Consider the following 17,190-nt stretch of genomic DNA (forward strand, 5'->3'; position numbering starts at 1 on the left):
GCTTGCCCGACTGACCACCCCCTGTATGAGTGATACTTGAGCGATGTTTGTTTGACCGTACAACTAAAGAAAGATCTGAAATTCACAACCAAGGATGATCAGATGGCGTCAATCAGACTCTACATATTGAATTTTTATCATTTATTTAATAAGCAACAAGTTTTAAATGATGAAATCTCAATATTTAGATTTGTTTTTTAAAGAGCTAAAAATGGATGGCCTACAATACTTTGTATTGTAAAATTTTAAATGCATTGTGAGCTGTTAAATTCTTTAAGTTTAAAAAAATGTCTAGGTGCCATAAACGCTTAGCGTAAAGCATATTTTTTACTAAACAAATTATAAAAATAAATATATAAGGTTTGATGGATGAAATGCTCAAACATTGAAGGAAAGATCATCGGTTGTAAATTTTGAAACTTCCTTTATTTGGGCGGTTCCCCTTCTCTCTCTCTCTCTCATATATATATATATATATATATATATATATATATATATATATATATATATATATATATATATATATATATATATATATATATATATATATATATATATATATATATATATATATATGTAGAGAGAGAGAGAATAAACTAAATGAACAAAAGCTTTTAGTTGGACAGTCCAACCATTAGTTATGCTCCTCAGCCCGCGAAATCCATTATTTAGTGCATTGATCACAAGAATCCGTTAATTATATGAACAGTAAAAAAATTCCCCATAAATATGCAGTTTCTAGCATTTCAAAACCATTTAAGGAACTAAAAGAATTTTGCAGTGTTAAGAAATTTCCTGGAAATTTCTCAAAAAAAAAAAGAAATTTCCTAGGAAAGTCTATTCTTTCACATAAAACCGATCAAAGTAGCAAAAATAGAAAAAACAACCGCCTGAAAAAATAGAAGCAGAAGCAAAATTTGAAAGTATTTAAGAATGTCTTGGCAAAATGATAGATCAGAATATTTCTCCTGCATCCTGACAGAGTTTTGATGATCTCATTGCATGAACAAAATCCAAAGCCAATTGTGCATAAACAAGAAGAGGCTGAACCGCACATTGCAAGAAAACATAAACAAGCAACCTAAAGTGGGACTATCTTAACAAATTTGAAGGACCCATTGATCTCATTACATTTCCAGCAAATAGCAAATCTGATTAGGCATGGCCGCCACAAATCTCCCTGTACAAGAACTTAGAACAGTCATTATTTACATACAATCAATTACGTAAAACTTACGTAATTTCTTTTCTTCTGTTTTTATCCTTCACAAATTTGTATTTACAAAGTTACCAGATACCCAACACCACAATCCACGATTACGCTACACGGCCAACCCTCATATTAACAAGTTAATGAGCCTCCTTAGAGAAATAAAAGAATTGGTGCGCCCGAGGAACAAATATGAATAGACAAATTCCTTCATTCTTCCCTGTCGATAAAGGATTTGCAGCAGTGTGAGAAGAATCAGCAAACATTAAAACAAATCGGGTGTCTTAGAAACTGAAACATAATCTTTAGGATATCAGAACTGGCCGGATGAGCAGCCAATGGGCCAGAACAAACTAAAATGACTCCAAAGGTGTACAAGTCGCTGACTATTTACCTTAATCTGACACATACCCATCACCCTGGTGCAGGGATTCTTTCTTTGGGCTCTCACTATTATTTACAATGCCCTCCAACAATTCTGTTGATGTTAGAAGATCACCCCATCCATTCTCCCCAGTAAGGGGGAACTTGGTCTCTGTTTCAGCTCTAGCAGCAGCTTCAGGTATAATGTCAGGAGAGCTGCAGCTGCTTTGCAATGACAGCTTTCCATCATCCAGATGTCCGGGTTTTTTATGCAGCAAGGATGCACTGGAACAGTTATAAAAAACAGGTACCCTGTAAAAAAAAGGGTATGGTTTCAGAAGTGCCATGACCAAAATCACATACACATGCACAAACACACGACTAGGAATTTGATGCACCACAAGCACTTAGTGAGATTACCTAGAACGCGTACCCTAACAATGAGCAAGAAAATGTTTTGCAAGTGCTCTCTCTCTCTCTCACACACACACACATGCAAACACAGACATGTGCAAACATGATTGATTGAAAAATAAAAAGATAAACAGTGAATTGACAGAGGATGGTTTGTTCATATTCAATACTAAAAGCTACCTACAAGTGTGAACATGTACACACACACATACTGGCACAATATCAAACACAACTGTTATGGAAAACAGCATGTCCAGGTATTCAATTCAAATTTTAGCATCTGTCAGTTGTGGGCCTGAAACTAACCAAGGATGTTAGGGTTGTAGGCCGAATTTTACCAGTCCATGAAAACCAGACCATTAAAAAACCAGACAACATTTAATCTTTTCATTTTTTATATTTCCATTACATATCGGCATTTTAATATTTCACTGATATGTTAATGAGAAAATTCCACCCTCAAAAACCAGGCAAATGTCCATCAAGGCCCACATGACAACCCTACAGCTCTATCTACAACCTTAATTCACTTTTCACAAGGTATATCACACGAATCCAACAAAGTAGAACCATTCCCTTGGTTCATATACTTTCTTTTTACCTTATTCTTAACTATCATCCAAATCTCTGTCCTCAGCAGTTCTTCATTTGTTTCAACATCTATTCCTCTAAATTTCTCAACCTGAATTTATGTTTAGAAAAGTATGCTTAGTCTTTGATCTCAACCTACTGTATGTAGATTGAAAATCCCAAACAAAACTGAAGTTGTGTCAATGTTAACTCATAACTCTGAACTTTCAGTCCAGCTGATAAAAAAAACATTACTGGAGAGTGCTAAGGCCACATCCTGAGATGCTTCTTCACGGTAAGACCTCTAACAAAATTCTTCCTTCCTACTACTCACGCTTCTCCTAAAACCCAAAAAACATGTCTCCCCATAAGAGTGAAGAGCTTGTGAAAGAACAAATTCTCTCTCGTTTCATGCCTGTCCATAAGAATGATATTGAGACAAAGTGATAAAATTGTTGTTTTGCAAGAAAGCCAAATGCATACTACAGGTGACTAGTTCGTGCTTCACATAGACTATTACTCTCTTGGAAAACACCACCACACACGCATAAACAGAGGACGATCTCCAAAAGATATTGTCTTCAAGCTAATCATCTAATGAGAAAGGGAGTATAAAATTGGCAGGTAATAGCACATGTTTTAATAGATGAAATATGTTGCAGTGGAAATTGTTCAGCTACCCATACTACATAACTAATTTTTAGAGCCAGAATGACACACTGCATATTAAGAAACAGCATGCACCTTAGTTTTTCAAAGTTAGAAGTCTGAGGATAGTCAACTGCAGGCACCAGATCTTTAACTCTAGCTTCAATGTTACGAGTGGGAACTCTTTCAATCTCAATTTCCCCACCAGAAATATTGACATTTTCCATTCTGTTACTATCCAGGGCCATCGTTTGAAAGTATATCTGCAAAGCAATTAAAAAGGGCAAAAAATGAAAAAGAAACAAACATATGCATCACACAATCAGTTACAGTTACTAGGTTGAATAGTACTATTACCTCTGATCTTGACCACAATGGGACCCAATTTTGATGCATATGCAATTCAGCTTTGGCAATATACAAGTGATGGTTCTCCTCAGGATTAAGCTTTTCTTTCACAAGAGAAACTTTATCAGAGTGATGGACATCTGTAGTCCCGTTCTTATACCTTCTTGGAACTTTGCTGACATCTCCATTTTTATGGTCGTAATAAACATCAATGTTTTCTTCCCTTTCTATTCTATTCTGCATATGACAAACATCCCATTTCTGGAGTGTCTCAACAAGCAGCTTCCCATCATGATCGTCAACTGATTCATAAGAACTGGTATTTAGACCAGGAACAACAGCCCCAGAATCCATTCCAAATGAAACACGCAATGCATACTGTATGATAGAACCAGTTGGAGAGAACACAAGCAAATGGTACTTTGGTCTCCATGAGTTGAAATCTGTATGAAGATCACCACCATTGCAGTTGTGGAATGCAGAAGCAACAGCTCCTGAGAGGGAACTTACCCTGCCTGTAGCAGCCGCAGCAGCACCACTGACAGCGCCTCTCCAGCCATTACCATTCTTTATCCTGCTTACAGCAGAAAGTGTGACTGGAGTGCCAGACTCATTCAATGTATGCAGACTAAGTTTTGATGGACCAGAGGTAGGTGGCCGATGAAGAGTTGAATGAGTTGTCAAACCAAAACCATTGTTGCTATTGGTGCAAGTGACCTCATTTGAATGCATATTTACATTCCCGCCAAAGGGGGACATTGCAAACAAATGGCTAGTTCCTCTGGAAGAACTGATCATGATCCATTTGCTATCATTACTGAAGCTAATATCCTGTATAACCTGTCAAAGAAGAAACACAAACAGCAACATGACAAAGAAGCTCTTGCAATATAAATGAGAAATGGAATTTCTTGGTTGTAGCATAAAGGTTCCTCTACCGCATTTGTTAGCCCGCGCTGAAGCCTGTAAAGATGTATGTATGATGCAGCTAGGTCAGCTGCTGAAGAGCTTCCTGGAGGTGGAATAATCCGGAAGACATTAATGTTATGGCCCTGAACTGAAGCAGTCACCAAGAGGGTTCCACTAGGATCAAAGCATAATGCTGATATGGGACTTTTGTGAGCTCTAAATTGAGCAATCACAGATTTGTGAACAATATCCCTGATAATCACCTGCAAAAAGTTTGTTTCAGATTAAATGGGATAGACAATTGTCATGGACAATCTCACTCGCTACACTGCAACTAAAAGATCAGGCAGTTATAAGCAAAATATTCTTCTCAACAACAATACCCCTGTAAGCTGAACCTCAAAATTAAGCACAGTCATAAAACCATTGAAGATAAGAAAAAGCATAAAAACCAGTTTAGTACTGCATACCGTTCCAGCATGCTCTGCATCAGGATAATGTCCATTGCTGCCGTTCCTGTGAGTGCTATTGCCATCAGGAAGAAGCTCTGAGCAATACTTAGAGAGCTTCTTGTATCCCATGTCTCCAATAGTCACTATGCCCGCAGCAAGATGCCTGCTCGATTCTTTAGCATAATGAGCAACTAGGCTCCCATTTGAAGAAGCACAGGTCAAGTGCTGCGGACTGACACGGCCTGCGCTTGAAACAACTACTGGATTTCCAGTATATGCCAGCCACCTGGAGCCAACTGCAAGTGGGCCATAGCCGATACCACTGCACCCATATCCTTGACACCCTGAGAGAACGATATATACACTTTCAAGTGTTGCAGCATCAAAGCAATGGATCTGCAATATAATTTTTCATGTCATGATCTTTCCAACAAAGGAACATGTAAAAAAACATAATCCAATACACTATGTATCACAGTGCATACCTGTGACGCCTGAGCTATTGCCACAATACGAGCACTGCACCTTACTGAGTGAACAGCAGACCTGAACTTCAATGAATGTACATAAGAATGTGCCCTCAAGGAATAAAAACGAACGACAGTAGGAATAAAATTTACATTTCCCAGCTCATGACTGCCAGGAATACTGCCACTTGAATATGAGCCAAAGCCCTCATGACTCACATCGACTCCGTTAACAGTTCCATCCCCAGTGACAATCAACAACGGACGAAAGCCTAAGAATTTGTCTTCTGATCTCCTGGAAGCTATCGGCTTCGGTTGCATCTGCAAGAATGAAACATATCCATCTTGCTTATATACTATCTCTCGCACGTTATTTGCCTCCTCAACATCCCAAACCTGGAAGCCAGTCCTATAACCCAGCAAAAGAACCTGGCGTACAGTGTTTTCCTCAAACTCTAGCTTGTCAAACCCAGCCCATATCACCTATTGCACAATATTCAAAAACCATAAAATAAGGAAAATACTTTATGACTGGAAAAACAAGACCTCAGCACAACACAACAGGGAAGAGAAAAAAGGGATGGACAGTCACATTCAGCAGTCACTCACTCTCCAAAAACTAAACACAGAAGCCAAAAGTAAGAAAAGTCAGTAACACCTCTAAATTGCATACAAGACATCAGAAATAGCAGTGGCGCATTGACATGTCATCATAACCCACAGGGTGATGCGGACCCAATTGTGGAGGAACCCAATCCGCATCTGTTCTCCCAAGATCTCGAAATTGATCCAAGTGTTGCAAGCCTAAATCCAAACCCGATGCACCAATTACTCAAAGGCTCGAAGCGGTTCCATTTGGTGTTGCTCCAGATCCAAGCTCCAAGATCCATCCATTTGTGGGACCCATCATCAGGATGCCACATCAGCAGAGCAGCCAAGTAGGCCCAGTGGGACCTATGCCTAGGATGTCACCTCATCTCAGCATTAAAATGTGTGGGACCCACAAGTGGGACATCCCTTCTAGAGAAGCCACCTCAGCAAGTGGGCCCCACCTCCTTGGCGCCCTCACCTGCATTAAGAAACATAACGAAGGATGTGTAGCCCTCTTGAAAACTCCCCCATAGGAGTCGTGCAGCCACTTAAATCCCCTCTCTAAGTGTGAATCTTGGGAAAACAAAAGGACTCTATATTATGAGATAGTCTAGGTTTTATCTAAGAATAGATTTACGTTTTATCTTAGTTTTAGCCTTTTAGGTTTTATTTGAATCAGGTTTTATTTAATCAATGTTGTCCTTGTTATATGTGTGACTTTTAAGAAGCCAACATTAGCCTATATATAGGCTTGGCCATGCTTTTGAAAATCAAATAAGAAATGAATTAAGGTAAACCTCTCTCTCTCTCTCTCTCTCTCTCTCTCTCTCTCTCTCTCTCTCTCTCTCTCTCTCTCTCTCTCTCTTCAGGGCTTGTCCTTGACCCATATCAGTCATTGGACCCTTGTGGTCAAGCTCATTGATGTGGACCACGGTCCACCTGCAACAAGCACACTGGACCAACCGGCGAAAGTCCCTACGTTCCTAAGACTATTCCATGGAGCCCATGCCCTTTTCAACTGGCCTCGACCCTGTAGCAGACCCAAACCAATCTAACCTAAGTCTGATAAATTAAACCAAACTTATTATCTAGCCTAAACCTAGCCTAAAACCTGCTTGACCCAAATCTGCTTAAACCTAAACCCTTTCAAACCCTAATCTTAAACCAACTTCAAAAAATTGCCCAACCCAAACCGTGAATCTCTTGGGTCTGAAATTTGGACCCAAGCTTCCTTAAGATATCTAGTTTGAACCCTTCAAAAATCTCAACTTTATCATATCTTTCTATTGAGATATCGATTTTACAAACCGAGTGTGTTTGTCCCCAAACCCAGTCGGACCCTGTCCTTACTTGTTTGTCTATCCCAATGTTATCTATGGGCCGATACTCATCGTAACGGTAGAATTTTGATACGCTGCAAGCCTGAATAGGTTATTTTTTAATAAATATAAAAAATACCAAATTTATTTTTAAATATTATTTTAATAGTTTTAACGCATATCACGTTATGATTGACACTAAAATTTTTTATTATTTTTGGGCCGATACAGGACGATTCAGCTGAGTATCAGTATCGGCCAACAGCTGAATCGATGGCCTAACGATTCAAGGCCAATACCGATACTGACAACAATGGTTAATCTCATTCCTAAAATCATACCAACTTGTCCCGGTGTCGCCTGACCCTGAAAATTGGTTTGTGACTTCCTTAAGGTGTCTAGAATCGTCCCTCCAAATTTGGGATTTTCCCTCTACACCGTTTGGGCGTACCAAGTTTTCTACCAAAACATGTAGCCCCCAAACCTAACCTAGACCCATCTCGAAAGCATCACAGGGAGTATAAGATGTTTGCCACAGTAATCATCAAAGAACAACACTTTTACACCATTAAGACTTCACACAACCTGCCTCTTAGTACTATGTCCTAAAACCCTTGAGAATGAATGTACTTTGTGAAACTTCACCTTACTTAGATTTTGACACACGCCATCTCTTAAACAAAACATGTAGCCCTGGAAGGCTAAAAGTCTATACCACTATTATTTCAATACTACCCTTTTTTTTCAAATCTAGTCCGTCATTCAGCTTCTTACAATTAACGAACTTTTTTTTCTAGATTTATTCCTTTTATAGGCTTCCATCTCGTTTTACATCAACAATTGTGCCTTACCATCTTAGAGCCTAACTGAACTGACCCTTCAGTTTTGACTTTTCTAAACACTATCTTTAAATTGGACTTTTATGATAAAGACAAGGTAATGATGGAACTTTCCTGCTGTAATAGATACAGTGAACATGGAAGTATGAAGAGATGCACCATCTTTCCTTATGTCTTCACAGAAAAGCCCAGAAAAAAAGAAAAAAACAATTGATTAACACTCATCTGTATATTTTGATGAACAATGTCAATCTAGACTTCTCCAGCAAGTAGGTGAACATCTCCTTTCCTGTACTCTTCACCAAAAAGGAATTGACTTGGAAAAAAAGTATTGAACCCACACCATCCCTCCCACAACCTCGTCTCTGACGTAATCAAAATCAACTTCTCATTGCCTCTGCACCTCATGGAATACAAGGTTCCCAAGACTGCAAAATGCTGCTAAGTTTGTGCAAATATGTTACCACAGATTTTTGCTCATTCCATGATTTGATTTTTTTTACCTTTTATGGTATTGAGCCCCCTCCCTCACTTCTTCACTACATATGCACGCATGTGCAATATTCTCTCTCCTACTTTCCATGAAATAGTTGTTTCATGCACCTGCATGACTGCCCATAGTAACAAACCTTTTTCAGGATTTTCTTGGAAATTTTTGGTTTATAGGAAATACTGGAAAAATTACAGTACATCTTTACTTCAAATGTAAGAAAATTAAAACTATATAATCTGATAATATCAAATAAAATCATGTTATAATCAAAATAGGCGGTATTTTAAATTTCTTGGAACCTTATCAAGATTCACATGGCATGTGGATTTCCCGTGATAAAATCATGAAAAATTCAAAATATCAGTGGTATTATGACCTTGATTGTGTCATATGTGCCTATGTATGTTCCTACCGGCATGGCTCTTAATTTGGTCCACAATGAAGTTATTTTTTGGGTACTATATCTGTCTAAGGCTTAAAGAATAACTGTTAGAAAGGTTTAATTGTGTTAAGTTGTATATATATATATATATATATATATATATATATATATATATATATATATATATATTCACATACACATATACATACATATTTGTTGATCATTGTACATATACATTATATGTAAATTTGTTGTAACTATTTGTAACTATTTTCTCCCTTTGCTTTTTTCTTTTTTTTTAGTTAAGTTCTTTTTGGACAAGTCAACATAGAGTTGATTAGTCAATAGAGCTCTTGGAACAGTCCAACAACTCTTTTATAGATGTTGGAATCTAACAGCTCTATTTGAGAATACCTCTTAAGTGTGTATATAAAGGGGTGCTTCCCCCTCTTGTATGTTAAGGTTTTTCCTAAGCATTCTATCTCAATAAACATTATTCTTTTTTATGTTTCTTGTGTTCTTTTGTGTATACTCTTCGGTTCCTCTTATGATCTCATGTATTAGCCATTGATTGGCTTGTGCACATTTAAGCTCTTTGTAGCGATTGTATGCACTGGGTGCTTTTGTATTGCCTTTGGCATTTGTATTGAACCTTGTAGGACTTGTTCTTGTGCTTATGCACATTATGGTTTGATTTCCGCTTGATTTTGTTACAAATTGTACTTATACTCTCCTTATCCTCATTCCCCTTCTCCTAATCTAGGTTAGCACACAAATAAGTCGCATCAAAATAAGCCAAGCACGGATAGACTTGCATGCATCCTGCATAAATCATGCCCCATCATGCATTTTTTATTTTCTCCCTAACTTGTGAAAGAAACCAAGTAATCAGAACATCAAAAATTGAAATCAGCAACATTAACTTGGAAGAATTTTGGAATTCAACACATATCAAACCACCCTAGCAGCATATATGGGTTTAGCTATACACGCCTAAGTAATTGTAAAAACTTGAAAGCTTGAATAGGTGAATGTGATGAGCCTAATGAGAACTATTTTAGAGAGCAAACGACCACCTTTGGAAGAACTTGGCATGCATCTTAAAAGATTTTATTGGCATATTAGATAACACAACCACCTTATTCTTTTAATTATTTCCTACCATTGTACGAACCTAAATATCAATGACTCTATGTTTCTCTCTTTGCATTTAATTCTCATTCTATTTTGGGCAATTTGTTATCACCATGGTAAAAATTATGTCACTGTCGAACTGCTATGCAGACATCACACTATCAGTTTGGTACAAAACATTAAGTATGGCGTGAATAATGAAAACAAAGTAGGAAAACTATTTTAAAAGAATTCAAAGAAGCACTAAAATAACTGGCAGAACTTTAACCTTCAGAAAGAGATAGAAAAAAGACCAAGATCATAGACAAGGTACCATGGAAAAAGATATAATCGAATGATTGAGAAAAATTAACAGGAACTTAATAAAGTACACTGATGAAAAATTCAAGGCACATTGCATCAAAGACAGCCCAAAAACAACTTCAGAAGAATATTGTAAGGGACTTCCAGAAGCAATACAATTCTGATGCTTAACTATACAGTTAAGCATCAAAAGTTACATCAGGGTTAAGAATAGTCCTCATTCTTCTTGAACCAATTCTAACTAGTGATGCCTGTCTAGAAGTACCTATGGAAGTTATTGCAAACAGAACTTCCAAAGCATCAAAATGTTGTTTGTTTACTAGAAATCTTAATACACCTTCACTGATTGACTATTCTCTATTTGAGCACTAAATATCCAATAATTAGACAAACCAACAGATTGGCGCTCACACAAACATAATGCCATTGCTTCTGCTTTTGACTTACAAAAGAAGCACACTCTATGAAAATACTTTGCCCATCTCTATCTGTCCTTCAGCAGAAACTATCCTTTTGAACATTCCAATGGATAAGAGCATCAAGCCATTATTCTAATCATGTGCTTCTGCCATTCTTCTTTCACATAGGAAGCAATATAATATTTCCAGATCCTTCCACAAGGAATAATATGATATTCGCCAAATGAGCCAAAACATATTGTCATACTACCAAGTAATGTTGCAGGCATCTTTTGGGAGAACATCACCAGAATACAACATCATGCTACATAATAAATTAATCAACCAAATTGATTGCTCCTCTAAACAACACAATCTGTACAAGCACTTTTTCTACTTCCAAGTTCAGTTTGGAAACTGCCTTCTAGGGCATCATGTTATCACAACTTCCACTTCCAACAATCACGTGATAATTTTCCGGTCCTACCAACACATTCAGACAGATGCTCATGCAATTGAATATCTTGTGACAACACCTTCAAAGCAGACAATTTTTCATCAATATTACCATGACCATCAGCCACCAAAGCATTCATATGGAGTATGCAAGAGATGAACAATAATTCTGTTGGAGCTTCAAAAGCAACTAAATGATACTCCTCACCTTGCAGGCTCCAATAGAAGTCTCTTGGGAAGAACATTAACAACCGGCTGAAGATATATACGCATGTGATGGCAGCATTTCAGTGACAACGGATGTAAGATGACATTATTGTTCGAATGAGAGATTTGGCACCCAGCCCTTTATTCAGCTGAATGGATGGTGGTTATTGAAAATCATCATCAATGGTGATTTTCAATATCACATGATCCCTTCTCCCATATCATTGAGTCTTCTTTTGGGACATCAACCCTTGACAAATAAGCTGAAAGAGTTGGATTGCCTAATTAAACACTAAATTTTGAGAAAATTATAATATCAATGTTGCTCACAACCCCCTGTTGAACAATGCTAAGAGAAAGAACATGCACACAGGGTAACAGTGAGTGATCACATGGTTTTCACAAAATAACTCGAGTAAATGGATATTTTATTATTTTAATTGATGAAACTTTTAACACCAAAAGAAAAAGTAAACGAAACTTTTGATATAGCTAAGGCAGTCTTGTCGTTAAGTTAGTACCAATATCAAAAAAAATAATAATAACTCAAATTTCAAACCACAATCATGAGAACGAAAATATTCAAGAACGTTATTGCAAAGATATAAAACTGCCATGATTCTTTCTTCCTAATCAAAAACTGCTAGTTGTCAATTGACTTAGTTTGCAGAAAAAACAAATTACAATATTAAACAAAATAAAGAGTTAAGACTATATTAAAAAATCAATCAAAAGAGTCAAAATAAACAACGACTTCCGTATCAACGATCATCTCCACATCAGTTTTTAGGAGTTCAACACTACAATGCAGTCTCATGTGTGTCATATTTGTAGATCACTGAAGACTTCTATTAAAAAATGATAACAGAGTATTTTAAATACATTGCACTAGTCAATGCTATTATGACACATATTTAAAAGACTATGTTATTATTTTTCATGAAGGTTTTCAGAGATTTACAAAGTATGACATACATGAGATTGTTTAATGGTGTTGAACTCCTAAAAAACGATGTGGAGATTATCACTGACACGTAGGTCATCATTTATTTTGGCTCTTTTGATTGATTTTTTAATATACGCATTACTCTTTGTTTTGTTTAATGTTGTAATTTGTTTTTCAGCAAACTGAGTCAATTGACAAATAACACTCTTTAGTGATAAATAAAAAATCATGACGCTCTATACCTCTATAACAATGTTTTTGAAGATTTTCATTTTCATGACTATGGTTTGAAGTTTGAACTATTATTATTTTGCTTATCTTTTGATGTTAATACTGACTTAAAGATTGTCTTAGATATCTTAAAAGTTTAGTCTAATTTTTCTTTTAACGTTAGTACTAACTTAAAGATTGTCTTAGCTATTTCAAAAGTTTCATCAATTAAAAAAGTAAAATGTTTATTTACTCGAGTTATTTTGTGAAAACGCTGTGATCACTCACTGCTACCATGTGTGCATGTTTACTCTCTTAACAATGTTCTACAAAGGGTTGCGAGCAACATTGGTATTAGAATTTTCCTAAAATTTAGTGTTTAATGAGGCAATCCAACTCCTCCAGCTTATTTGTCAAGAGTGGATGTCTCAAAAAAAAGAATGATATGGAAGAAGGGATCATGTGATATTAAAAGTGATTAAAAATCACCATTAATGGTTATTTTCAATAACCACCGTTCATTCAAATGGATAAAGGGTTGGGTGTCAAATCTCCCATTCAAAAATAATAAACGCTGATTTCCATATCAGTGATCAACTCTATATCTATGTAACAGGGTGCCGCACCCGCATCGATGCGACTCGATGCGGGTGCGGTCAACCCGACCCTAGGTGCGTTGACCGCACCCAGGGTCATTTTGGTCCATTTTTTTTTTTTTTTTTTTTTTAAAAAAAAATTGCCCTATGAAATGGGCTGCGGAATTTAAAAAAAAAAATCTTGGGGGGGGCGGGCTGGCCCCCTATAACCCCCTGCCAGGGGCGGCCCCCCCTGTACCCCCACCCGCCGACCGCGCAGTGGGACCCGCGCCCGGGGGTAACCCCCGGACGCCCCTATATATATATATATATATATATATATATATATATATATATATATATATATATATATATATATATATATATATATATATATATATATATATATATATATATATATATATATACATTTTTTCCCCTGCCGCACCCCCGCACCCAGGTTTTTTGGAAGTGCGGAATCCCCGCACCCATGTGACATAGCTCTACATCGATTTTTAGGAGCACAACACTATTAAGCAATCTCATGCATGCCTTTCTAAATTACTGAAGAACTCAATGCAAAAATAACACCAACTAAGGGTTAGAGCACTTAATTGTTTTTTTAAACTAATTAGGTTGAGTTGACTGAAGCAGAGAGCGCAACAACTTCACAAATCACTTGGCAGAGATGCAGTCTTAGATACCAACAATCATCTATTTACTCAGGTACATGCAACTGCAAGAAGCTGATGGCGTAGTTCTTGCCCTCAGAAATTCAAGCTGAACCAACAAGTTTGACTCTTATTTCTAGCTACCATATCGCCCATACATTACAAAGCCTTAGACACCAATAGATGCTATGAGAGAGCAGAGGCCGCCCCCGCCCCCATGTCATAGTTGCTAAGCGAGTTTCTCCACTCCAGAAAAAAATAACTTGGAATTGGGAGGGCGATCCTCCCGGTGAGCTGACTGCTCCCAAACCTGTATACAGGTGAACAAGTAGAGCAGAAATGTCTTCTTAATCGTCTGCTTCTAAAACTTCTTTACTATTCTTAATAGTTGCTACACTTTTAACACTTGGGACCCCAATTGACAACGGAAACTGCAGTAATTTAAACAACTAACTTGTTACACTTTAAGAACCACTGATAACTCAAACGACAGCACACCAAAAATCAAAATCAACATCTCCAGTAATCAAAATCCGCAAACCAAATCAATCATCCAGCTCCCCAATTGATCAATTTACACAAATTAACCAAAAAAACAAAAACCCAGCAAAACACTTGATGAGAAAAAAGATAAAAAAAACTATTCTCATGTTCAAGAACAAGATTCGATTACCGGATCGCGGCTGGGGTCGTTGTCCCTATCAGCAGCAACGGCGGACGCAACAGATGCCCCCGCAGACCGGACGGTGGAGGCAACCGTGCAGGCGCCAGACGAGACGAACCGCCAATAGCTCGAGATAGCCCTCTTGGAATTGGGGAAGAACCCGCTGCTCCGACCGCTGCCGCCCGTAGCCTGCTGTGGCTTCTGGCAGTCACCCTTCATGCCCCCGATCCCGGAGAAGAACCCCAACTCGCCGATCATATCAAGAGACGCCCCCAGCCGTTCCACCCCAACCTAACCTTCACCCTTCCGGAAGAAAACCTCCCTTCCTCACCAACTTCCCCATCCCTGACCAAAACCAATCAAGAACACAGACCGAAGAAAACCAACACAAAAAAAAAAATCACAACCCTCCAAAAAAATCGGATTTTGAGTTTTAGACAATATCAAATAAAGGGAAAAAAAAAAGATCGCAAGACCCCTCAAAAAAAATTTATTTCTTTCAAAAATTTTCTTTTCTGATAACCTGAAAAAAAGGAATTTTTGGTACCAAAGAGACCCAAACAGGTTTATAGTATCTAATAGATATCAGAGAGAGAGAGAGAGAGGCCGGTAAAATTGTTGGATTGCCGGAATTTTTAGAAAGAGAGAGAGAGAAAGAGATGTTGATTATTGGGGAAGAGAAGATAATAATGGATGCTGACGATGATGACGATGTTTCTGTGTTTACGCCTTCGCCTTGGACGCTGCCTTGAACAACTCCTTCACGTCTTGTCTTTCCGTCTCCCTCTCGTCAAAGTAAACAAAATTTCCTTTTTACCATGCGGGTAATTTTGGAGAAAAACTCGGGTAAAGATTTTGATCAGGAAAACGGAACACAAGGATGAATAATGATTCAGAAGCAAATGACAAGGTTGCAAACTTGTTTATCCTGAGCAAAATTCGAAAATAACCATAAATTTTAAGTAAATAACATGCATTGTCATTCAATGTTCAGAAATTAGTTGTGACCCATGAACGAACCCAAAAGTCAAGTTCCAATGATGGCGTACAGACAGTTTGATGATTTAGTGGTTTATCGGGAATTATTGAAAAGTTTTAGAGGAATATGGGAAATAAATAAATAAGACTTATACGTGGCAATTGATCTACGGAGACTTACTTTTAAAAGTTTAGAGCTTTTTCGTCCGATTATCATATTTTGTGGTAGCTCGACAGCCTGTAGTTGGTCAATCAAAACGGTTCGGAGTTTTCTGTGTGTTGGTGGAACTGAATCCAATCTAATTTGGCGTGGGGATGTTGGGTTCGGATATGGATCGGATGACCTTTTACCACAGGACTGGATCTGTTTGGCTCCACCGTTATGGAACTAAAATAACTAAAAGGTTAGTATGACTGCATTGGGGTTATTGGTATGAGCCAATTGGACATAGGTTTCGAATTCTTGACTAGGTCCAACCATTTATCAAATCTGATGGGTAAGGGATTCATTGGATAGTTCTCCAATGGGCCAGAAATCCGTACAATCGTCACCTCTAAGTTGGGATGTAAACATATATTAGATGGAATCCGAATACAATTAATCATATTTGATTTCCATATTTTCAGAGCCCGGTTAGGAACCAAATCCAAATCCAATAGATTGTCTTTCCACGTGTCAGAGACTCCCAAATCGAATACCAACTAGGTCAGATTCAGTGATGACTGGGTCCAAACAGAGTTTGACCCTTTTACATCCCCATCCTTGAGTGGGTAGGAAACTGCAAGATTTAAATGTTTTACAATGGAATAATGATGATTAAAACGTAACCATGATTATGGACAAGCCCACAAGGGTTAGAAAAAAAAAACTTTAATAACCTAATAAATTAATGAAACGAAACATGAGAAGCATGTATCTTACAAAAGGAAAACACTTGGGAAACCCATGGAAAATAATTGTTAAACATGTTTCTCATGAAATGAGAAATATGTACAGAGTTTCTCATTTCCCAATTGGTTTCCCAGAAAATGCATTTCCCATTCTATTATGGTGTTTCCTGTAACACTGGTTTGAAGACATTGCAAGCCACTATGGATTTCCTAAGGGCGTTTAAGCTAAACCACAACAATTATCAACTCAAAATTTTGAATAAATATAATTGTTGTTGATTTCATAACAATAGTAATGATAATACCAAAGTAAGGCCAACAAAAAAGTTACAATAAAATTATATTATTGTTGATTTTGAGCAACTTCAAGTCCAAATGTGTAATTTGAGGTCCCACCACACCTTTTCCCTTGGCCGCCGCACAAGGAATCTAAGGTCCAGCCGTCAGTCTTTTTTACTAAATCTTGTTTTTTTTATTCTCTAAATCATTAAACCGATTAAAGTCCTCCTACCATTCTTTTGCTATACTTACAGGCCAGTGGCAAGGCTGGTATTAGGTTCGGTTCAACTTGTCACAAATTCATCCACGATTGATTCGTATACCTGGCTAGCCGAGGCATGAACAGTTCGTTTAAACTAGTCAAGCTCGAAAAGTGTGTGTTTAGTTGGGCTCAGCTTGTATAAATAAAAGATACATGTTTTTTTATGTATAATATATTATAAGTATAATATATAAAAAAATTGTGTTTTCTC

General features: G+C 37.4%; 1 protein-coding gene across 3 annotated transcripts; it reads right to left on the reverse strand.

Annotated features, from left to right (window-relative positions):
* Nucleotides 1–1,105: 1,105 nt before the first annotated feature.
* On the reverse strand, nucleotides 1,106–15,309 carry LOC149823072 (autophagy-related protein 18f-like). 3 transcript variants are annotated; one of them, XM_089980533.1, is made up of 8 exons: nucleotides 14,579–15,309; nucleotides 5,400–5,864; nucleotides 4,933–5,310; nucleotides 4,492–4,725; nucleotides 3,563–4,393; nucleotides 3,302–3,468; nucleotides 1,605–1,885; nucleotides 1,106–1,430 (listed from the first exon to the last, which is right to left on the reverse strand). In XM_089980533.1, the coding sequence occupies exons 1-7, from the start codon at nucleotides 14,825–14,827 to the stop codon at nucleotides 1,606–1,608; spliced, it is 2,604 nt and encodes an 867-aa protein (XP_089836659.1). In that variant the 5' UTR covers nucleotides 14,828–15,309; the 3' UTR covers nucleotides 1,106–1,430; nucleotide 1,605. The 3 variants fall into 3 exon arrangements, with proteins under 3 accessions (XP_089836659.1, XP_089836658.1, XP_089836660.1); XM_089980532.1 differs by having other exon boundaries at nucleotides 1,605–1,858; nucleotides 14,579–15,308; XM_089980534.1 differs by lacking the exon at nucleotides 14,579–15,309 and having other exon boundaries at nucleotides 5,400–5,460; nucleotides 5,601–5,762.
* Nucleotides 15,310–17,190: the final 1,881 nt, after the last annotated feature.

This window comes from Nuphar pumila, chromosome 11, assembly GCF_984573655.1.
Source record: "Nuphar pumila chromosome 11, dmNupPumi1.hap1.1, whole genome shotgun sequence".
NCBI classification, from domain to species: Eukaryota; Viridiplantae; Streptophyta; class Magnoliopsida; order Nymphaeales; family Nymphaeaceae; genus Nuphar; species Nuphar pumila.

Excerpts from the sequence above, each read along its gene's own strand:
- LOC149823072 (XM_089980533.1), bottom strand. The coding sequence starts at position 14,827 with ATGATCGGCGAGTTGGGGTTCTTCTCCGGGATCGGGGGCATGAAGGGT. Across the intron at positions 5,865-14,578 it reads ACGACCCCAGCCGCGATCCG|GTGATATGGGCTGGGTTTGA; the intron begins GTAATCGAATCT and ends ATTGTGCAATAG. Across the intron at positions 5,311-5,399 it reads CAATAGCTCAGGCGTCACAG|ATCCATTGCTTTGATGCTGC; the intron begins GTATGCACTGTG and ends ATTATATTGCAG.